Source organism: Danio rerio, chromosome 20 (assembly GCF_052040795.2).
Source record: "Danio rerio strain M-AB ecotype USA chromosome 20, GRCz13ab, whole genome shotgun sequence".
In the NCBI taxonomy this organism is placed as follows: domain Eukaryota; kingdom Metazoa; phylum Chordata; class Actinopteri; order Cypriniformes; family Danionidae; genus Danio; species Danio rerio.
The window spans coordinates 33,528,344-33,548,255 of record NC_141040.1 but is presented as its reverse complement, the minus strand read 5'-3'; the positions used below and the strand labels follow the sequence as shown (position 1 = coordinate 33,548,255).

The window sequence follows — 19,912 nt, the reverse complement described above, 5'->3', positions numbered from 1 at the left end:
GACTTATTGTCTCTATATCACCCTAATATGACTGTAGACACACTATACCTACTGCGCACAGTTCTGTCCAAACAACTTACAAAAGTTGATCATATGTGCCCTTTAAATGGGAAGACAATAAAAATAGGCACCAATCTGCATACTGTCAGCGAAAACAAACACATTTGCCATTAAAAACAAATCTTAACTACAGGAATGCAGCCAAGACAAAACCCAGCATCTCACAAATATTGTACAAAAATTTCAGGACACATGCGAGTGGTTTATAAAATGGTCATTTTAATTCAGGTTACATTGCTGTTATGCAGGGCTTGTACATTTTCACAAGGCTTTTTTAGGGGGGGAGGGGAGGACTACAGTCAATGATTAGCAAAAACACAACAGTGGTCCAAATAACTATCGACATCACTTGACAAATCAAACATTTTCTCAACATGTGCATAAACCTGCAATGAAAAAAGTACATAACCAAACTGTGGAACATGTATGCAGTATTTGTTCCCATTCCAGTGTATATTGAAAAATGGGCATGCATGACTTTTTTTTTTTTGTTTAATCTATTTATATATATTTTTCTTTTTCACTCATCACAAGCCAAATCACATTAAAGTGAAAACCATAACCAGGCAGGAGTGTTTAGTGACCTTCGAGATGAAGGGAGACGCAATTCAGATGGCCGATGAAAAGTGCATACTTGGCTAGCTGACTTGGTACATCAGAAAACAGCCTTCCTGCTATCAATACTAAAGCACAGGCCCATTGTAAGCCACCACTAAGAAAGTCAACAAGACGTTTATCTCATTCAAGTGCATGTTGATCTTCCTAGTGAGAAGTATAATGAAACATGATATAGCAGGACAAGAACTAGCCATGCTTGAGGCAAAAATCGCTTTGCATTTTGTGACCAACACTACCAATGCTTCATTTCACCAGAATATACACACTAGTCGCTTCGTGTCACAATTAAAGACAATTGATTTTATGTGAGGCTAATACTCTTCTACAGCAGACACTGCACATAAAGAAGGACAAAAAACACAAAACTGAGGAATGGAGATGTTACTTTAACTTAATATTTTCTACTTTCATTACAACCACAAGCCAGGAGGTGGAGAACGGAGAAAGAAAATGGACTGATTTGGATTCCCACACTCACGGCTCATTGGTAATGATCATGGGCTTATATGGCTGGAGTAATCATGAGTGAAATGATAAAGGAATGAAGAAGTGTAAAAAGTTGTTTTTTCTTTTTCTGTTTTTTTTTTTTTAATCTGTGGGTGTTTAGTTCTCTCCTCCGTCTCCTCCTTCACCCTCATCTGCAGCGTTGTCAGAGGTCCATAACTATTAAAGAAAGGGGAGAAAAGGTGTGCTTGAGTACTCAATATCTCCATTTGGAATCATCAGCATAAATGACTGCAATACAAGTTAAAGGTGCAGTATGCAAGTTTGACACCCAGTGGTTGAACTAGGCATTACATTCCTGGATCAAAACGCAGGCGCCAGTTTCCAGACTGATGGCCAACTGGAGCGGGTGACAATCGAGCACAACAGTGTTTAAACGGTGTTCTAAATAAAAGCAACAGCACATGATAGATAAATATTCTCCATATTAAAAGAGGTTTGTTTGAACGAACACCTTTAATTAATATTTTAGAAACGGCTTCTATCTCTTGCTGCTGAACAACAGGATAAACGGACAATGATTACCTCAGGTACACCTCATGTGCTGTATTGTGTTAAATGGTAAAAATGTGAATTTGAAAGCCATTTTACATGATATTTATTGCCGCACTACTGAAAGCAGCAGCAGATCGTGAAAATAGATTAAACTGTTTTAAACTGAACTTCAGAACTGTGAACCATCACATAGTGATTCAGCATGTACATTTAATGATGTTAAAGAGGATTAATATGTATTACCATTTTGTGAGTGAGTGTATATTCTGAATATACTTCTGAATGGCTGTATTTAAATTTCTGTCATGTTTCATCTGGTGCAAACAGCCAAATTGAGGTGGCATTTCAGTCACAGGCGCATGCTTTAAGAGTCCTTCTGAATGCATAAAGGAATGAAATACGCAATCTTCTAACAAGGCAACCCTGAGTGCTGAAATTTCATTGGCTAAACTAGCATTAGGGGGGTTAAAGAGACCAAAACAAAGACAGATGATTCAGCATGGAACGGCCATTTTCAAAGCAGAATATCTGACTTTAGCATCGGTTTTCAGGTAAACAAGAATGTTTCCTTAGCATGTTTCTCAAATATCTGCAAACATATTATATTATGGTATCTTTATGCTTTAGAAGAGTCAAAAACTTTGCACCTTTAACATTTTGCAGTATCTGAGATTTATAACTTACTGTGAGGTTGTCCCGAAGCAGTTGCATGATAAGTGTACTGTCTTTGTATGAGTCTTCATTCAGTGTATCCAGCTCTGCAATAGCTTCATCAAACGCCTGTAAAACACAAGGCCACAAATAGGTTAAGGTATGTGCTCAAAACACAATCAAGCAGCTGGTATGCGAACTGTGCGCCTGATGAAATTCAAAGCTTGAAGAAGAAACAAAAAAATGTAAAACTTCTGAAGGACAAGTGGGTAAAATTCCACTGGAAATTCCCCTTCATTGAGTTAAAGGGCTAATTAAAGGTGAAGGGAGTCACTTCCAGTGCTCAAAAGCACATAACAGAATGTAAATAATTTGGAGAGTAAATTCTCTTGCTAAACAGGTAGTCCCATCCCAAACTTAAATTACTGGACGAGCTAGAAGTTGATTTGTAAGAAATAAATTTTTTTACAAACTTGCCCTTTAATACTTTTTGTACACTTTGTACAATTATGGTCTCTCCCAGTTAAACAATCATCAAAATTAACTCAATTGTATGGTTGTGGCTCCTAAATAATGTTCCTACAAACTGTGAGAAGAGCTCAAACATGTTGATCGTCATCGTCTTTAGACTGAAGTCAGAAATGTAGGATGACCATCTCACTAGATGTTTGCTGCCATCACCAGTCTCAAAGTCCCTTTAAGGCATAGGTCTCAAACTCAATACCAGGAGGGCCGCAGCTCTGCACAGTTTTGTTCCAACCCTAATCAAACACACCTGATTCAATTGATCACGGTGTTCAATAGTCATGAACACCTCAGTTAGTTCGATCAGCTGTGGGAAACGTCAAATTCTCTAAAACTGCTTGCCAAGCTGATGATTTAAGTTCTTATTAAGAATCACCAATAAAATTAAAACCGTCTCTTTAGTTTCATCTTTTAACGTCCAAGCCCCTGCCCCAGAGAATCTTCAGTCTATAGCGATCACCAGTTGGCGACAGTACAAGGCAGCGGGGCTTTATTTGCTATATAGACCATTACACTTTTTCCCCATTCAAAACTATATGAGGAACACTCTTGTGTATTCTATAGTCTTTGCCCGTCTACTGACTTGTCAAAGAAAAAGGTGAACAAATACTACAGAGGTGAAAAAAGAAGACAACAACATAATCTCAATTAGGATATTAATCTAGTGGAGTTGCTGCAGCAGTTTTAGCATGTACAACTTGCCCTCGAATTCAGGGGTGCCCAAGCAATGTCCTGCATAGTTCAGCTCCAACCCCAATTAGACACACCTGAACCAGCTGATCCAGTTCTTACTAGGTGTACCTGAAACTTGAAAGCTCCTCAAAGAAATTTCAAAGGTGTGTTGAAGCAAGTTGAAGCTAAGCTCAGCAAGACACCGGGCCTCCAGGACACAGATTGGGCAGCTCTGCTTTAAGTTTATCATCTGCTGTGTTGGTTCACCTCTAGCTAGCATATGAAAATGACATTGCTGGGGGGCTGCCAGCTGTTATTAACAGAAATGCTGTTGTTAATGTGTGTTGAAATATGTTTAGTCATAATTTGATAATTAAATAAGGAAAAATAAATAAATTAGGTTGAATCAGGTGTGTTTGAGTAAGTAGACATGCAAAACAGGAACATGGTTGCGATCAACTGTGATAGAAGAGAAGTGACTGCTGGTGCAGGTGTTAAGACACTCATGCTTGTGTGGGTTATGGGTGCTTATCCACAGGCCCCCCACAAAATTAAATTGGTATATATAACGTAGAAGCAACAAGGATTGGGTTATTATAAAGGTCCTCTCACTCAGGAAATGGCAAGGGATGTAAATCACTGCATGTGGGTGACTGTTTATTAAGTACATGAAAGTGTTGTCCAATTGAGGGTGAAGTGCATGTTGCAATTTCAAGTCGGACATCGCCATGTAGTTGCATGTATTGTATTTGTTCAAATCTGACACAAATGTAGCATAGGAGCAGCGCAAAATCACTTTTCCAGATTAGAGTAAAACTAGCAAAGTTTAATAAATCTAAACATTGGCATCTCTGATATTTACCCAATTTAATTAAACTAGATCCAATTCAAAGCGTTACCCTTTAATCAATCTCATGTGATTAAGCTCAATCTTACAATACATTATCATTTGAAAATATGCTGCTTACACAAATTTAATTGCAATAAACCAGCATGTAAAAATGAATCACATTATCACCACTTTGGCCAAAGTGTGCTTGTGCTCGGATGTACACAGAAGATGTTTGATGTTCACATAACATCAGTGAACTTTGTGACGTTACTCTGAAGTTTTCCTCATACTTTGATTGGCTAACCTCTGCAAACGATTCACTGCACTTTCTCTGCTCTTCATCTTAATTCAAAGAAAGCAAATACCATGTTCATCACAGCATAAATGTTTTGCATGTCCTGCCATGTATAAGCTTCCCTTAGAACAGCGTTTCTTAACCATGTTACTGGCAGACCACCAACACTATGTTTTGGATGTCTCTTTTGTCTGTCAGACCCATTACAGGTCTTTCAGTCTCTGCTTATGAGCTGATGATCACAATCAAGTGTGTTTGGTTAAGAAGACATGAAAACGTACAGAAGCTGGTGGTCCTCCAAGAACGTGGTTGAGAAACACTGCTTGCTTGTACTGCTTGTATTGAACAAAGCTTTGTTGATACCACCTTACAAAATGATCACACTGCTCATAAAAGAGGTTACTGTTAACTTTCATATTTCCAGACACAGCAAACAGTTGAGTCATGTGTTCATTAAACAAATGGCCTCTCCACCTATGACACCTGCAGGACAGCTGATGTAAAATAAAAACCTAGCTTTATAGGTCAATACAATCAGAAACTAAATATATGCTCAGAAAACTCTGGGATTAACTCAGGGAATCCTGGTCTACATATATGTTGTATCAAGATTAAATTAGAAAACATCTTGATTATTAAAATTTACAACCCTTTAAAAAAAAATAAAAATAAAAAAAAAAATAAAAAAAAATACAGAAATTATTTATTTAATTCAGAACTCCGCTAGTACAATGACAAAGACAGAAATGCTTAACAATGCTTAAAGCCTACCTGTTTTGCCAGAGAACAAGCCTGTTCCGGAGAGTTAAGGATCTCATAGTAGAAGACAGAGAAGTTGAGAGCCAGTCCCAGACGAATAGGGTGTGTGGGCTGCATATCTTTCTTACTGATCTCAAAAGCATCCTGGTAGGCACCCTGAGAGTTGGTAATCGTGTCTGTAGAAACATACCAAAAATAAATAAAATATACGAGACTTAATACTAGTGGTTGTGGCAATGAATTGGTTGTTCTGGACAGCAATTCTATGAGAGAAAGAACAAGAAAAGTTCTAGGAATGAAATAATCATTCAATACATTTTCCAATTGGCATTTGTTTAGTAGTTCTTAACTACTTTGACTCCAAGTTTGAGACAACTTAAATATATATGTGTGAGTGTGTATGTATATATATAATATATATATGTGTGTGTGTGTGTGTGTGTGTGTATATGTGTATATATATATATATATATATATATATATATATATATATATATATATATATATATATATATATATATATATATATATATATATATAAATATATAAATATATATATATATATTTTTTTTTTTCAGCGCTAAAATCCCTTTCGGTGCATCCCTATTTATATTTTTGGATAAATTACTTTAATACCATTGCAAGATGTTATGTAATTCATCTTTTTCTTCTGCCTTCTACACATTAGAACTTTATGGGCAATTTAAAAGGATAACTTAAACATTAAATTTACAAGAGAGAAAATCCTCACTCTCATGTTGTCCCAAAAATAAAAGGAAAAATGAGAAGAGCTAACAAATTGAGCAAGACAATAAAAAGTCATCGAGGTCTAGAAAAGACGGCCAAAATTATGAAATAAGCTTCATAGGATATTTGGGGAATATTTTCAGATTTTTTTTTTTTTTTTTTTTTTTTAATGATTCTGTATGACCACTTATGGCTACATAGCCTGCCCGAAGAGAAATAAAAGCTGTAGAAGAAGGTCTCTGATAAGGACGAGCAGCTGACTCAAGGAAGGTGCAGAAGATGCCCACAGGCAACTAAATACTCAGCACAGAACCCAAACTCATTCAGCCTGATTTTAAAGTGCAAAGACCCAATTTAGCCTAAAGCAAAAGCACAAGATCCAGTTCAGATATGGTCTCCCAAACACAGACTAAATTTGACTCTCATCCAAGATAGGAACAATGGTGCTTAAATAAGAGGTCTTTGAGGGGGGAAAAAATGCATAAACTGCATAAATTTACAGCCTTTCTGTTCTAGTTGATTTGCAATGGGAAACTCACCCATCTTGTCATCTGCTGCGGCAACCTCTGCGAGATATCTGTAGTAGTCACCCTTCATCTTTAAATAAAAGACTTTGCTCTCAGAGTTTGTCGAGTTCTTGATCAAATATTTGCCCAGCAATGTCTAAAAGAGGGGAGAGAGATGAAATGTAAGCAAAGACTGTTACAACTGAAGCAATAATTCAAGAGGAAATTTGCTTAAGTATAATGGCACTTTAAGCACAAAATAAACAGTTTAGGTACCATGCAATAAAACTGCATAAATAGAAGAATACATTTTTTTTGGATCTAAAACATTCATTCTCGTACAATTCTGAATGGACAACTAAAAGTAAGTCCTGACAAAATGTCTGTTTAAAATATCATGTTAAAAAAAAAAGATTGACTGGATGACTTAAAGACTTCAATTGGTTTATTAATGAATCAATCAGCATTCACCCCTATGAGAGTGGACACACTATACCTACACACAGTTCTGCCCAAACAGCTTACAAAATATCACTTTCATCATAGGTGCCCTTTGAGATTCTTATGTATGACAGAGACTATGTATTAGTTAGCTGCCAGTAGAAAGATGTTAATTGTACCCTTCTGATAAGATGCTTGCTAGAGCGCAAGACATCCTTGAAGTAGATAATCATTCCCTCATTACACGCATGTTCTTAATTGCTTGCTTATCAGAACCGTTGGAGATTTTACTGGGTATTATATGCCCATGTTGAGAATTTCCACATTTATTTAGGTTGTAAATATTTTTTTCTTTAGTAAACTATTCTTTATTGAATTGTCACCGTTTCTTGGTCTTTCCCCATCCCACCGGGTCCTTGTGTTCAACTGTTAATCACCTAACAACATTTACACTAGGAAAGCAATGTGCACAGACTTTCAGCTACCTTTGGAAGTGGTAGAAATTGGACAAACTCAACCCATTTAAAGCTCTACTTACACTGGTATTTAGCATAATTCACTTTTGCATCAGACTGCAAAGGTGACAGGTGCAAACTGGACCAATGATTCAATGACAAATACATTCCAGCCACTTGTTGCCCCATAATGCAAGTGTACTTGTCAAAGGCTTTATGGACATAGGTAGATTGTTGTCAATAGGATCACATGCATGTTTAAAAGCAAACGGCTCTAATATGCACAAAGTCTGTTGTGTTTTACAGTGTAACAGAACTGTTTTTGCTACAGACAGATGATCGTGCACTGACATCAAGCATCTTCTGCAGTTTACCACAACCTGGGCGTTGGTGGTTCAGTGGTGTTGTTAGTTAGACCATGCAAACAAAACTGAAATAAACAGAACGGTGCAGACTTCCTCTACAACAGCCCAGCACCCTCTCTGTTCTGCTTGTCATTTTAAATCATCTGAGCCAGCTATGCACCTTTTCTCTATTGTAAATGAAATCAAATAAATTAAAGAGACTAAATCAAAATTAAAAAGGAAAAAAAATGAAAGTAGAAGACAAACAGGAGTAGGAATAAAAGACCAACGTCATTGCATTTAATCTAAAAAGAAGACAGTCACAATACTCTGGCCCCACATGACCCTGTAAAGCAGCAACCACATCACATGTGCTTCCTAATGCCTGATTTAAACAGCAGGCCTAAGCACTGCAACACCCCTCATGACAATATACACACACACACGCGGATGTGTCAGAATATAAAATCCACTATCACCACAGAGGCAATAAAAATAAAACACTGTTCACAGTGAAGACCTGTACCGTTTTCTGGACTTTGCCAAGCACAATAATGTGTAAATGTGTGACTTGAATAATACATGTGCATAGGTGAGATAAAGAATACTTTGAAACTCCAAGCAGATAATAAAACAAACACTCAGATACAGCTACTGTAAGATGAAGATTAAAGTTCATGTTTTAATTGTAAATATATTTTAGAAAGTAATAATTACTATAAGTGCATATATAAATAACCATATAGCAGCACTTGCTTTACCATTTTGATTATGAATTATTTTGATCGCTTCTTCTTTCTGTGTGGCTTGTGAAAGGTATATAAAATTGCTTAAAAATAAATAAAGATCCTTTCATTACTTTTAATTTTAATTTTCATTTAGTGAACCACTTAATAAACTAAAAAATAAATAAAAGACATAGCTCTATCATTGACGACACTCATTCAACATGCTCAATTGGTCAAAAAGCTGCGATTGTCCTCGACTAGTGTCAATGGTGCAAATCAACCAGCAAAACTAAAGCTGATTTAGAACATTAGTGTATGCTTCATGCCGAAGCATTATCAAGCTAGCAGTTCATTCCAGAAGTTAAGTATGAATGGGAAAGTCCTGCAGGGACCCTAAGGAGCTTTATGAGGATAGAAATAGAGCCTAATGCACTGTCATTTTCAAATCTCCTAATGCAAGTTGAAGTTGTTTAAACACCATTGTTCGCCACAACTAAAGGTTAAAAAAGGACATTATAACCTCACTTTAACATTAATCCGTTTCAAATGCAAGCAGCAAAGCTCTAACGTCTATGAAAGCACAGATCACTTTCATGTTTACCATGTAGTAACTCAGCTGCCACAGCCAAATAAAAAGGATTTTTTTTTTTCATGAGAGCAAAGAGTAAAAACATCAGTCAAAATCCTATAGTAATCACAATTTGGTGATTACTAAAGTGTGGATAGTAAAGTACTTGAAGTTGGGTCATCTATTTATTTTAAGCCTAATAAAAAATAAAGAACATGATTTTAATAGTGCGTTGATGTTTTATGCAACTTTACATACAGTAGTCAACCTTTCATCAAAGTTGTCCAAAAACCATTGAACAACACCCTTTCTAGTCTTCTGAAAAAAGACACATTTGCAGACACATGGTGTAGTTACAGAATATTCCAGCAGGGGCAAACTGGGCCATGCTTACCCAATGACACTTACTATTCAGACAATAAGGGGCTTCAAACTGTCATGCCCTTTGAAACTACACTCTAACGAAAAATCCTCAGTGTGTCAGCGGCCCCTGACATTCCTGTCTTCATGCATTCTCCTCTCTTTGTCTGCCAGGAAAGCAGCTCTTTTAATGCTCTTCCTCCTGTTCTCTTTAACAAAGAGATGGAGAGAAAACTGTGGCCGTCATGGTGCATGTCTATTTCCTGCACCTTGTGTGACGTACAGCCTACAGTATGCATGCAAACATTTACTCCACATTACAGGATGGGCCCCTCGTGTTAAAGGACACCCCTCCATGCAGAAGGATTAGCGGAACTCAATCCTCAAATAATTGTCACTACTAGAAAACAGAGCACACAAACACTAACTGTACAGCAATGCATCACCACAGAAAATGTCTTTAGTTTTATTTGCCGAGGGCAGTTGTTTCAAACTACAAATATTCTTTTTGCTGCATGTTACAACAGAAACTCCTTTATTTAAATTTGTGAGAGAGACAAGGAATGGAAACTGAATTAATGAGCAAATTATAACTAATATATACACAAGTTATCATTTGCTCATCAATTCAGTTCCCATTCCTTGTGTGTTTGTGTGTGTGTATTACACTGAAATATTTCAGCTGATTTACCTTAAAAAGTTAAAGTGATAATTTACCCAAAAATGTCAATTTACTCACACTCTTTATTACAAATCTATCAAACCTGTATGATAGTTCCACAGTAGACAAAAAATAATAATACTATGGAAAACATTGGTTATAGGCGTTCAGCTTTCTTCAAAATGTCTTCATTTGTGATCAACAGAATGAAGTCAGGCAGGTTTGGAACAGGAAAAAAAGATTTGTCATTTTTGATGACAAAATGATGAAAATTTTTTTTGACAATTTTTAGTTTTGGGTGGATTATCCATTTAATCAGAAAGTCAGAGGCTACACTAGAGAACAACCATTACCTGCCAGAGTGCCAGAGTTTTATTTTCTACCATGGCTGACATTTGTCAGTAAATTTGGTTTGATGCTTGTTAATTCCAACTTGCAGAGTTTCTGATCTTGTAGTATAGTCAAACCTTCTGTATTATTCCTTTACCACAATATCAAAACTTGATTTAAACTTTAAACTTGATCAGCTGAGTGAAATGTACATTTTTTTAATGTATTAACTCCATCATTGTCCAATTTAACATTTAAAGGACCATGAAACCCCCGTTTCAGCAGAGTGTTTTCAAACCTCTACTTTGGAAAAAGTAAAAAAAAAACTGGGCGTGTCCAGGTGTTTAGGGGGGGGGGGGGGGGGTGTCGGAGGAGGGAAAGAGGAAAGGTCCGTAAGAATTGGCATAAAAATGGGGGTGTCGGTGTGGGCACGCATTGATTTTCACAGAGGCAAAACAAACACACAGATGCAGAGGAAAAAGACAGTGACTGTGTTTACATGGACATCAGTAATCAAATTATTTGCCAAATTATTAAATGCTGGACTTAATCTGCAGTTTGGCTCTTTCATTCAGGAATTTCCTTCATGCCCCTTGTTGCACATGAGATATTTGATTCGATAAGAGCTGCTGGAAGCATGCCATTTTCATGCAATGTTTGATGCCGCACAGCGAATGAGAGAAAATAAACTTTGCATTCATCAGTAACTTAAATGAACTCGGCAGGTAGCGTCAGAAAGCTGTGTGCGTTATTCCTGTCACAAAATGCAGCAAAAATAATAACCGACGGAAATAGTTTGATTGTGGTGCTTGCATTAAAACACTCAGAAAACTGCATTTACAGCAGATTTTTCAGTTCATAAAACTGAAGTGATGTTAATGTACGATAAATTTTATTTACTTAGAAATCATTTGACCAAGGTCCATCTTTAAACACTGAAAGAGTACTGCTGACGATACGAACTAACTTTGCCTCTGAATAAACAAACAAAGACCACTGATCGCTCACTTACCAAACCTGTAGAGACAGGACAATCAACACCAACTGGAGCTGCGTCTTTATTAAAAGGAGACAAGCAGCAAATCCGGATTTCACCATTTCCAGATGAGAAAAGCTCTCGGGTAAAAATGTTACTTAGACACACATTTCTGCCGCTGTAATTTCTGTCATTTGAAAGGGAGCGGGCGCGCGGTCTAGCAATATCGCATATTCGCGAGGATGCTCTGTGTCAGTTAGTGAGAGAGAGAGAGAGAGAGAGAGAGAGAGAGAGAGAGAGAGAGAGAGAGAGAGAGAGAGAGAGAGAGAGAGAGAGAGAGAGAGAGAGAGAGAGAGAGAGAGAGAGAGAGAGAGAGAGAGAGAGAGAGAGAGAGAGAGAGAGAGAGAGAGAGAGAGAGAGAGAGAGAGAGAGAGAGAGAGAGAGAGAGAGAGAGCGAGCGCGCGTAGTGCTGTGCGTCGCTTGGTGCTGTGTCGCTCTTTCTCTCTCTCTGTGTGTGTGTGCGAATGAGAGAGAACGTCCTCCACAGATTTCTAATACGAACAAGACAAACAGGTAAATGTGAACCTAAGATTGCATATACGGTAGAGATGCGCGGATGGGCTATTATTTCATCCGCAACCGCATGACAAAATTCATCATCCGTCCGCCATCCATCCGCAGTAACATTTTTGATCAATTTTTAAAACCGCACCCGCCCGCCATCTGCTGATTGAGCTCTTTATTTGAATGGCTTATTCCTTTTTTTTATTAAATGAATGTTTCTTTATTGATCATTATAGAATAGAGAATGACTTTAATGTAGACATGCAGTTAATCCAAACGTGCAAGTCATTAATTGACGACGCTTTGAAGTGACGCTAAAGATACGAGGACGTGTCTTTTCACTTGATTCGATTCCTCGGTCCTTCAGTCTTTTCCTTGCGTCTTTCCCTCGTAACGTTATCCCGGTGGGGTGGAAACACGAGGAAATAAAGCAAGGAAAGGAAACGAGGATGCACAAATAAGAAATGAAAAGCACCCGAGCTCTCAGAATATCAGCAGTGAACTCCGTCTCCAATCGGCGCACAGGGACAAAAATAAATAAATAGCCTGAATTAAACGCACTGTACTGTACAACTTTTTTTTTTATTGTAGCCTAATAGAAAACGCATTGACACATCATTTCAACATGCTGCTGTTTAGTCTACTACTAAATGCCTATTTCACTTAATTTTTTAGTAAATAGATAGAATAAGTCATTTACATTATAGCCTAATAATGTTTACATTTGTAGTTGTCCATAGCAACCCCAAAAACGTACCTGCTTGCCTTGCACATCTAATTAATGGGCACAGTTTTTCGACTATTTTTTATTTTTTGCTGTGGATGTTATTGAGCTTGTAGAAATCGGAAACAACACAGTTCTGCGACACAGATGATCCTTTATTGATATCTCTATCAGACAATACCTATTTTATATGCCAAAAGAAACAACAGGCAGTAAAAAAATATTAACATAAATATCTTAATGTAGGCATAGGCTATAGTCGCATGCTTTGGCAAACAGTTGAAAATTTTTTAATAAAAACATCATATCGTGCCTAAGCCTTGTAGGCTCAGTCACCCCCACAATTAGAAATTAAATTAGAAAAATAGATATGCCATCCCTCTTTGAGCGAACCTGACCAAGCTAAAGTGCATGTATGACAAGTGCCCCAATAACCCATGGACTTAGGATCATCCCCATTCCCCTCAAACTTGAAGCATAACGAAATACTACGCCATTAAATTTGCGACAAAGAAATTCTGGCAAAATAACCTTAGCCTCGGAACGTAAAAGCGAGGCAAACATGTCTAGAATAGAATAGGCTAAACCAATATGAACGTAAAGTTATCAGCTGACCGAACTCAAAAGTTTATATTGAACATATTTGTAGCCTAAATAACATAGGCTAATTGGTTTAATATGCCTGACCTTAGGTCTAGTTTGATTTTTTCTTGGCACAATGCAGGAATAAAATAGCATCTACAGTGTCAGGATTCAGACGGGAGCGCCTGCATAGCCACTGCGCCCTGCTGCACTGAAGGAGCGCTCGCTCGCAGCACTTGTTGCTGAAATGCATAGAATTCTCTTGGAAAGGTTCTGTAATCGTGGGAATGCCTGTCCTTATTTCTCCCAAAAGGAAAGTAGGTTTTCCTCTGCTGATCCGTCTATACGGAAGTTTGTAGAGGAATACTTCTGTACACTTCATCCAGAATTAATGTATCCGATTCCACCTCCCATTCTGTGAAGTCAGTCGTAGGCTTTTTCGTTGGTGCGCCAGCTATGAATATAAAACAGTACAACCGCCCGCCACCCGCCCGAATTTAATTAAAATATTATTTTTTCGTAACGTCATCCGCCCGATCCGCGGTTTATCCGCGGAGTCCGCGGCTACAACCGCCAACCGCGCATCTCTAATATACGGTATTCAGTTTCTGAATTGTTTAGGCACAAGCCAACAGTTTGGTGACGCTGCCTGAGCCTTACGTGATAGCAACTTAGGTTTAAGAACTCGCTCGACAGGGCTCAGAAAGAGAGCAGAATATTTATATTTGCTATAAATGCTCATGTTGTTTTGCGTATGTACTTGAGTTTTTAAAGATAGTTCATATATCTGACAGTTTGTAATAAAGGACAAATTGTATTACAAATAATTTATATTTATATATATATATATATATATATATTTATACATTTTAATCCAAAAATTGTTGTGCTGTGAAGTAAAATATCAAATAGTGTATAGAAAGCATCTTCAATGCATCGAATAGATGGCATGAAAATCGTAACCGAACTGAGAGACCAGTGTAGGTTCACACCTCTAGAGAGATATAAGAGACTTTATTTTCGGAAGCATTACATCGCTTTGTAAATGTTTATTATTACCATTGGTCGAGTCTCCCTATACAGTTTGATAGTACTTTAACCCGGAAACCGCTTCGCGTCACACTTAACAAGTGGACAAACTCAAATAGAACTAATAATAAAACTCTTATACATAACAAATGTCTATCTAATATCCTCATCATCTGTTGACTCTGTGTCAGTAAACTGCAGAGTCTGCGCAATCATATCCACAATAACCCATCAGCTGTTGATTTCTGACCTGTTATTATCCTTGCATTATTTGTTATCAGGAGTAAAAAGCATATTTATTTACACTTCTTAAATATTCACTAAAATGTTGCATTCTTAAGCGAGGAGAGCGTCTGGATGTTTGTTGTTATATTGCTGCAAAGATATGGCCGAATTGATTTGTAGATAGTTTATGAGCAAAACATGAGCTTCACTGTGGAATAACTGAAGGCTTCAAATTTTTCAAAGTTTAAAGTTTTCATTGAAATCTTCCGTTCTACATTGAAATCTTTAATCATGTCTCCCCAACTATAAATTTCTCAAGTAGGTAAAAGCAAGGGAATCAAAACTCTGGTGTATACCAAATCACAACACCTTATGAAAAGTCTGATTACGCTAAAACCAAAATCCTGTCATTATTTTGTCACTCAGTCTTTCCAACTCTGCATGACTAACTTTTATCTGAGGAGCACAAAAGAGTTTCACAAAAGTACAAAGTCATAAAGGTAGGAAATAACAAGAGTAAACGACTACCAAACATTTCATTTTTATTTTAGAGTGAACTATCATTTCAAATCAGTTCCTCAGTTAATGCAACCTCCGGTCTTGACGCTGTCATATACCGCATCTTCTTTTCATAACCTGACATGACTAGTCTCATCTATGCTACGTTTGATAAGCACATCAAACAGATGACTGTGCTACCAGGGGACCAACGGTGGGAATCCAATAGTGATGACACTGACTCTCGCTGTCACTGTCTGTGGGAGGAGAAAGAAAGATGCTGTACTTCTGCCTGCAATACATATTGATTGTGAGAAGCTGAAGGCTGGGCTGTTGCTCTCTGCACCACTGCTCGGAGGGATCAATTCCCTAATAGTTCCACAAGAGCCTCTTACACCAAGAGTGCTGTGATGAGGTGCCAAGCTATAAACTGGAACAATGCATTTGCCCATTTTCGCCTCTGAGTGCCACAGCTCTGTTACGCACTCGCTTTGAGATGAATCCTAGTCTTACTGATGCAACAAGGTAGAGGAGTACATAACTATTGGGTTTAATGCCTGCCTGTCATATACTGTGAGTGAAGACACTCCTAACAGTAACAGATCTATGCTGGTGCTCAAAAAACAGCACTCATTCAACACTGCTAAACCTTAAAAGCTTCATACATGCATACATTCAGATATATAATCCTCTATTTGTACTACTAATGCACATAGGTCAACCGTGACAGTCAGTATAGGAGCAGAATATATTACAGCTGGTATGGAGTACAGCAAGTGTATAGTAGAAATGGAGCATGGTCACAGAGCATAGTAAGTATATCAGCATTATGGATTATAGATGAAACTGGGAAAGCACAAAACAAAAATGGGAGATTAGAAGCAGTAATCAGCACTGATAGCTAGAATAAACTACAATGCTTTACACTAGACTGCATGTATTGTATTGCATGACATAGCATGTAGTCTGTAGAATCATTATGTAAACGTGTAGATTATAGACGGTAGCTTAGTATTAAAGTGCACTCAAAAATCATTTGTTCTTCCTCCTCTTGTTCCAAAAATGTTTGAGATTGTTTCTTCTGTGGAACCAAAAGGAGGATGCAGATGAATGTTGGAGTGGGAAAAAAAGCCAGTGACTTTCATAATAATTTAATTTCTACTATGGATGTCAATGGCTGCTATTTTCCAACATTCTTCAGAGTATCTTCTTTGTGTGCAACAGAATAAAGAAATTCATTGAAGTTTAAAATTACTTCAGCGTGATTAAATTGTGAAAAAAAATTAAGTAAACTACTACTTTAAAGGTGCCCAGAAGGCTAATTAGTCACTCATTCCCTGTGGTAAATATAAATAAACATTAAGCACTGCAAAATCTGCAATTTCCTGATATGGGTGTTTATAATTTTGTTGTAGAGCAAAATGTTTAAGTATCAAAGATTATATAATCACAAAACCTACATGAATCACAAAAATCCTTTTAGTAAAGCCTGAGAGGAAAACCTCAAAGCAATTAGATGCAAATTTGTAAAAGTCGACTGATAATCAGCTTTATTGGTATTTTTCAAATAAGGCATTTTCCAATTAATTAGGTATTGTTTTTCCCATATTTCGACATATATGTGGTGTGGGTTAAATAAAATATTCAAAATAAAATAAATAATGTACATTTTTTTAGATGTTAGTTTCAGTCTGTTAGTTGTAAGGATATCTATAAGCCAGTGTGCTCTATAAAAGTGAAAACTTGCATATAGAACATTTAAAGCTGATATAAACAAAAATATTTGAGGATTAAAAAAAAATTATCCTCAAATCTAGACCAATCAAATTCTCTAGTTTCTGACATGCCCCATTCCCTTTAAGACACTTCTCGTTTGGTTTTCATTTGATGCACTTGATCTCAACTACTCTCACTAGCAGAGCTGTGATAAAAACGAAATGCTACTGGCTGTTTTTTTTTTTAAAGGGGAGGTGCTACTCTGTCCCACCCTCTCCATTTTTTTTAGATTGTCAAACATAAAAAATAATAATAATAAAATACATTTTAAAACACTTCTAAAGACCTTTAAAAAATTGTTGTTGGGGTCTATTTTGGTAACAGCCAACAATACAGCAATACATTGTACGTGTGAAATTTATCCTTTTTTAATGGCAAAATTGTTAGGATGTTAAGTAAAGATCACATTTCATTAAGACATTCTGTACATTTCTCAATGTACTTTAAACAGTTAAAAACAAAATTATTAAATTTTTTTGAAATTTTACATTTTCTAAATATTCCCCAAATGAGGTTTAATAGAGCAAGGAAATTTTTACAGCATGCCTGATATTATTTTTTCGTCCGGAGAAAGTCTTATTTTATTTTGGCTATTATAAAAGCAGTTTTTATTAAAAAAAAAACAAAAATAAAAAAAAAAACATTAGGGTTAAAATTATTAGCCCCTTTAAGCAATTTTTTTGTTGGTTTACAGAACAAACCACTGTTATATAAAAACTTGCCTAATTACCCTAACCTGCCTAGTTAACCTAACTAAGCATTTAAATGTCACTTTAAGCTGTAGAGAAGTGTCTTGAAAAATATTCATTCAAACATTATTTACTGTCATCATGGCAAAGATAAAATAAATCCGTTATAAGACATGAGTTATTAAAACTATTCTGATTAGAAATGTGTTGAAAAAAATCTCTTCGTAAAAGAGAAATTGGGAAGAAAAAAAAATCAACAGGGGGCTAATAATTCTGACTTCAACTGTATATAAAAACAGTTTTTTATTAGTTATATGCAGGGCCAGATGGAATCTGTGGACGTTTTTTGTATTTCTGCTGAGAATTTTGGTAAAAATCTGCGGATTTCTGCTGAATTATTTTGGGACTATCCAGCGGAGTATCATAACTAAAACCTTAACATACGAAATAAAAAGTAATAAATTACTGAATAAAAACTGAATAAATTCAGATTTACACATTTACTCAAATAAATAGACAGAATTCATGATGGGCTAAAAATCTGCAGAAATCTGCGGAAAATCTGCGTGCGCAGATTCCGTGTGGGCCTAGTTTTATGCATTGCAAGAAACTTCATTTCTTCAATTATAGAAGGCGATATCATTGTGACATGCATCATAGCCTTGGAAAAATAAAATAACGGTTGCACAGTATAGTGATAACTGCTCTATTTATATATATATATATATATATATATATATATATATATATATATATATATATATATATTCTTTTTAAATGTCTGGGTAAAAAAAAAGTATCTCTTTGACACTAATGACCCGTCCAGGGTCACATTTTATCCAACGTAGATTGCAAACCTATTGAGTCAACATACATCGACAATGCAAAAGTCAGTATTGAGAATAGTTTGGATATGGCCACTTTAGCCAGTATGCCCAACATTTTACAGTGGACAATGACTTAATGCATGGAGTCAGTAGTTAGTACACAGTCAATTTTGAGTACAAGCATTATAGAGTACATCCTTACCAACACCTCGTTGCAAATGTCGCGTAGTTCGCCCTCCACCTTCTCCCTGTACTCCTTCACCATCTGAAGCTTCTTGTCGTTGCCCTCGGTTTTCTGTTCAATGCTAGAGATGACCCTCCAGGCCGACCTCCGGGCCCCGACCACGTTCTTGTAGGCGACGGAGAGCAGGTTCCTCTCCTCGTTGGAGAGCTCTTCTCCCTGCTCCGTCACCTGCTTCATACACGCGGCCATGTCATCGTAGCGCTCCGCCTGCTCCGCCAGCTTGGCTTTCTGAATCAGCTCCAACTTATCCATGATTTAAGCGCACGATGCGGTCGTTTAAACTCCGGGAAATGACGAGTCCGGCAAAGAGGGGAGGGAGAGAAAAAACAGTGTGTAAAGGGAGCAGAGGAGAAGCGGGGCTGGCCGAAGCACCGAGGATGAAGTGACCCAAGAGCACCTGAGGATAAAAAAATGAAACCTCAGGATTACACTGAAGCGAGAATCGTGACAGGACTTTGCGTTTGCTTTAAATTTCTGGTCAATCAATACACATTTAGTTTAACATGCGAATTTAAAATCATGTGAAGAGGTTTAAAGGCATATGAGGAGACAGACGTAACACGTTAACCCACAGAACGTAGTTAAATCTAAAAATAAAAGATGTAACAGTTTAAAATCACAATTATAAACGCTCAGATTTCTCAACGCAAGTTCCGTTACGTTACTCACGCTTGTCTAATCTATTACTATTCATAAACCATCCGACATGGCTAACCTGCTACTAACGCGACCCGACGTGAAAGTGCACGTTTATATATTAGTTACTTAACACTATTAATAAATAAACACTGCAAATAAATATAAGAATCTTCACATGGACTTTTATAATAGTGCATAGTTCACCTGATAGCGCGTGTAATTGATTTGGTTAGCTTGTGACAGCTAGCGACTAGACTCCTGACAGGGCTTTTGCCTTTTACATAGTAACGGCTGGCAGGGAACGCTAAGATCAAGCAGTGCATTATTCGTGATAAATAAGAAGTAAGGAATCACACATGACGAATGAAAAATAGATAATAAAATTTCCCACCTTGAGGAGCGTTACCAATCAGCTACTCCGCGAAAGCTATATCCGCTTTGGGTTGGAGGGAGAAAAGATTCGCTTTCACCTCAACCGATCTTGAAAGGGGGCGTGGTACTATAAACGCATGGCCAATTAGATCTTAGATTTGGCATGCTTTCTTACGTCAATCAAAGTACATTAGCCAATAGTTGTTAAAACAGGGA

At 37.0% G+C, this 19,912-nt stretch overlaps 1 protein-coding gene across 2 annotated transcripts; it reads right to left on the bottom strand.

Moving 5' to 3' along the window:
* Positions 1-259: 259 nt before the first annotated feature.
* Positions 260-19,764, bottom strand: ywhaqa (tyrosine 3-monooxygenase/tryptophan 5-monooxygenase activation protein, theta polypeptide a). Of its 2 annotated transcripts, none has more exons than XM_087296498.1 (6): positions 19,529-19,764; positions 18,644-19,082; positions 6,698-6,821; positions 5,424-5,587; positions 2,362-2,457; positions 260-1,341 (listed from the first exon to the last, which is right to left on the bottom strand). In XM_087296498.1, the coding sequence occupies exons 2-6, from the start codon at positions 18,935-18,937 to the stop codon at positions 1,282-1,284; spliced, it is 738 nt and encodes a 245-aa protein (XP_087152624.1). In that variant the 5' UTR covers positions 18,938-19,082; positions 19,529-19,764; the 3' UTR covers positions 260-1,281.
* Positions 19,765-19,912: the final 148 nt, after the last annotated feature.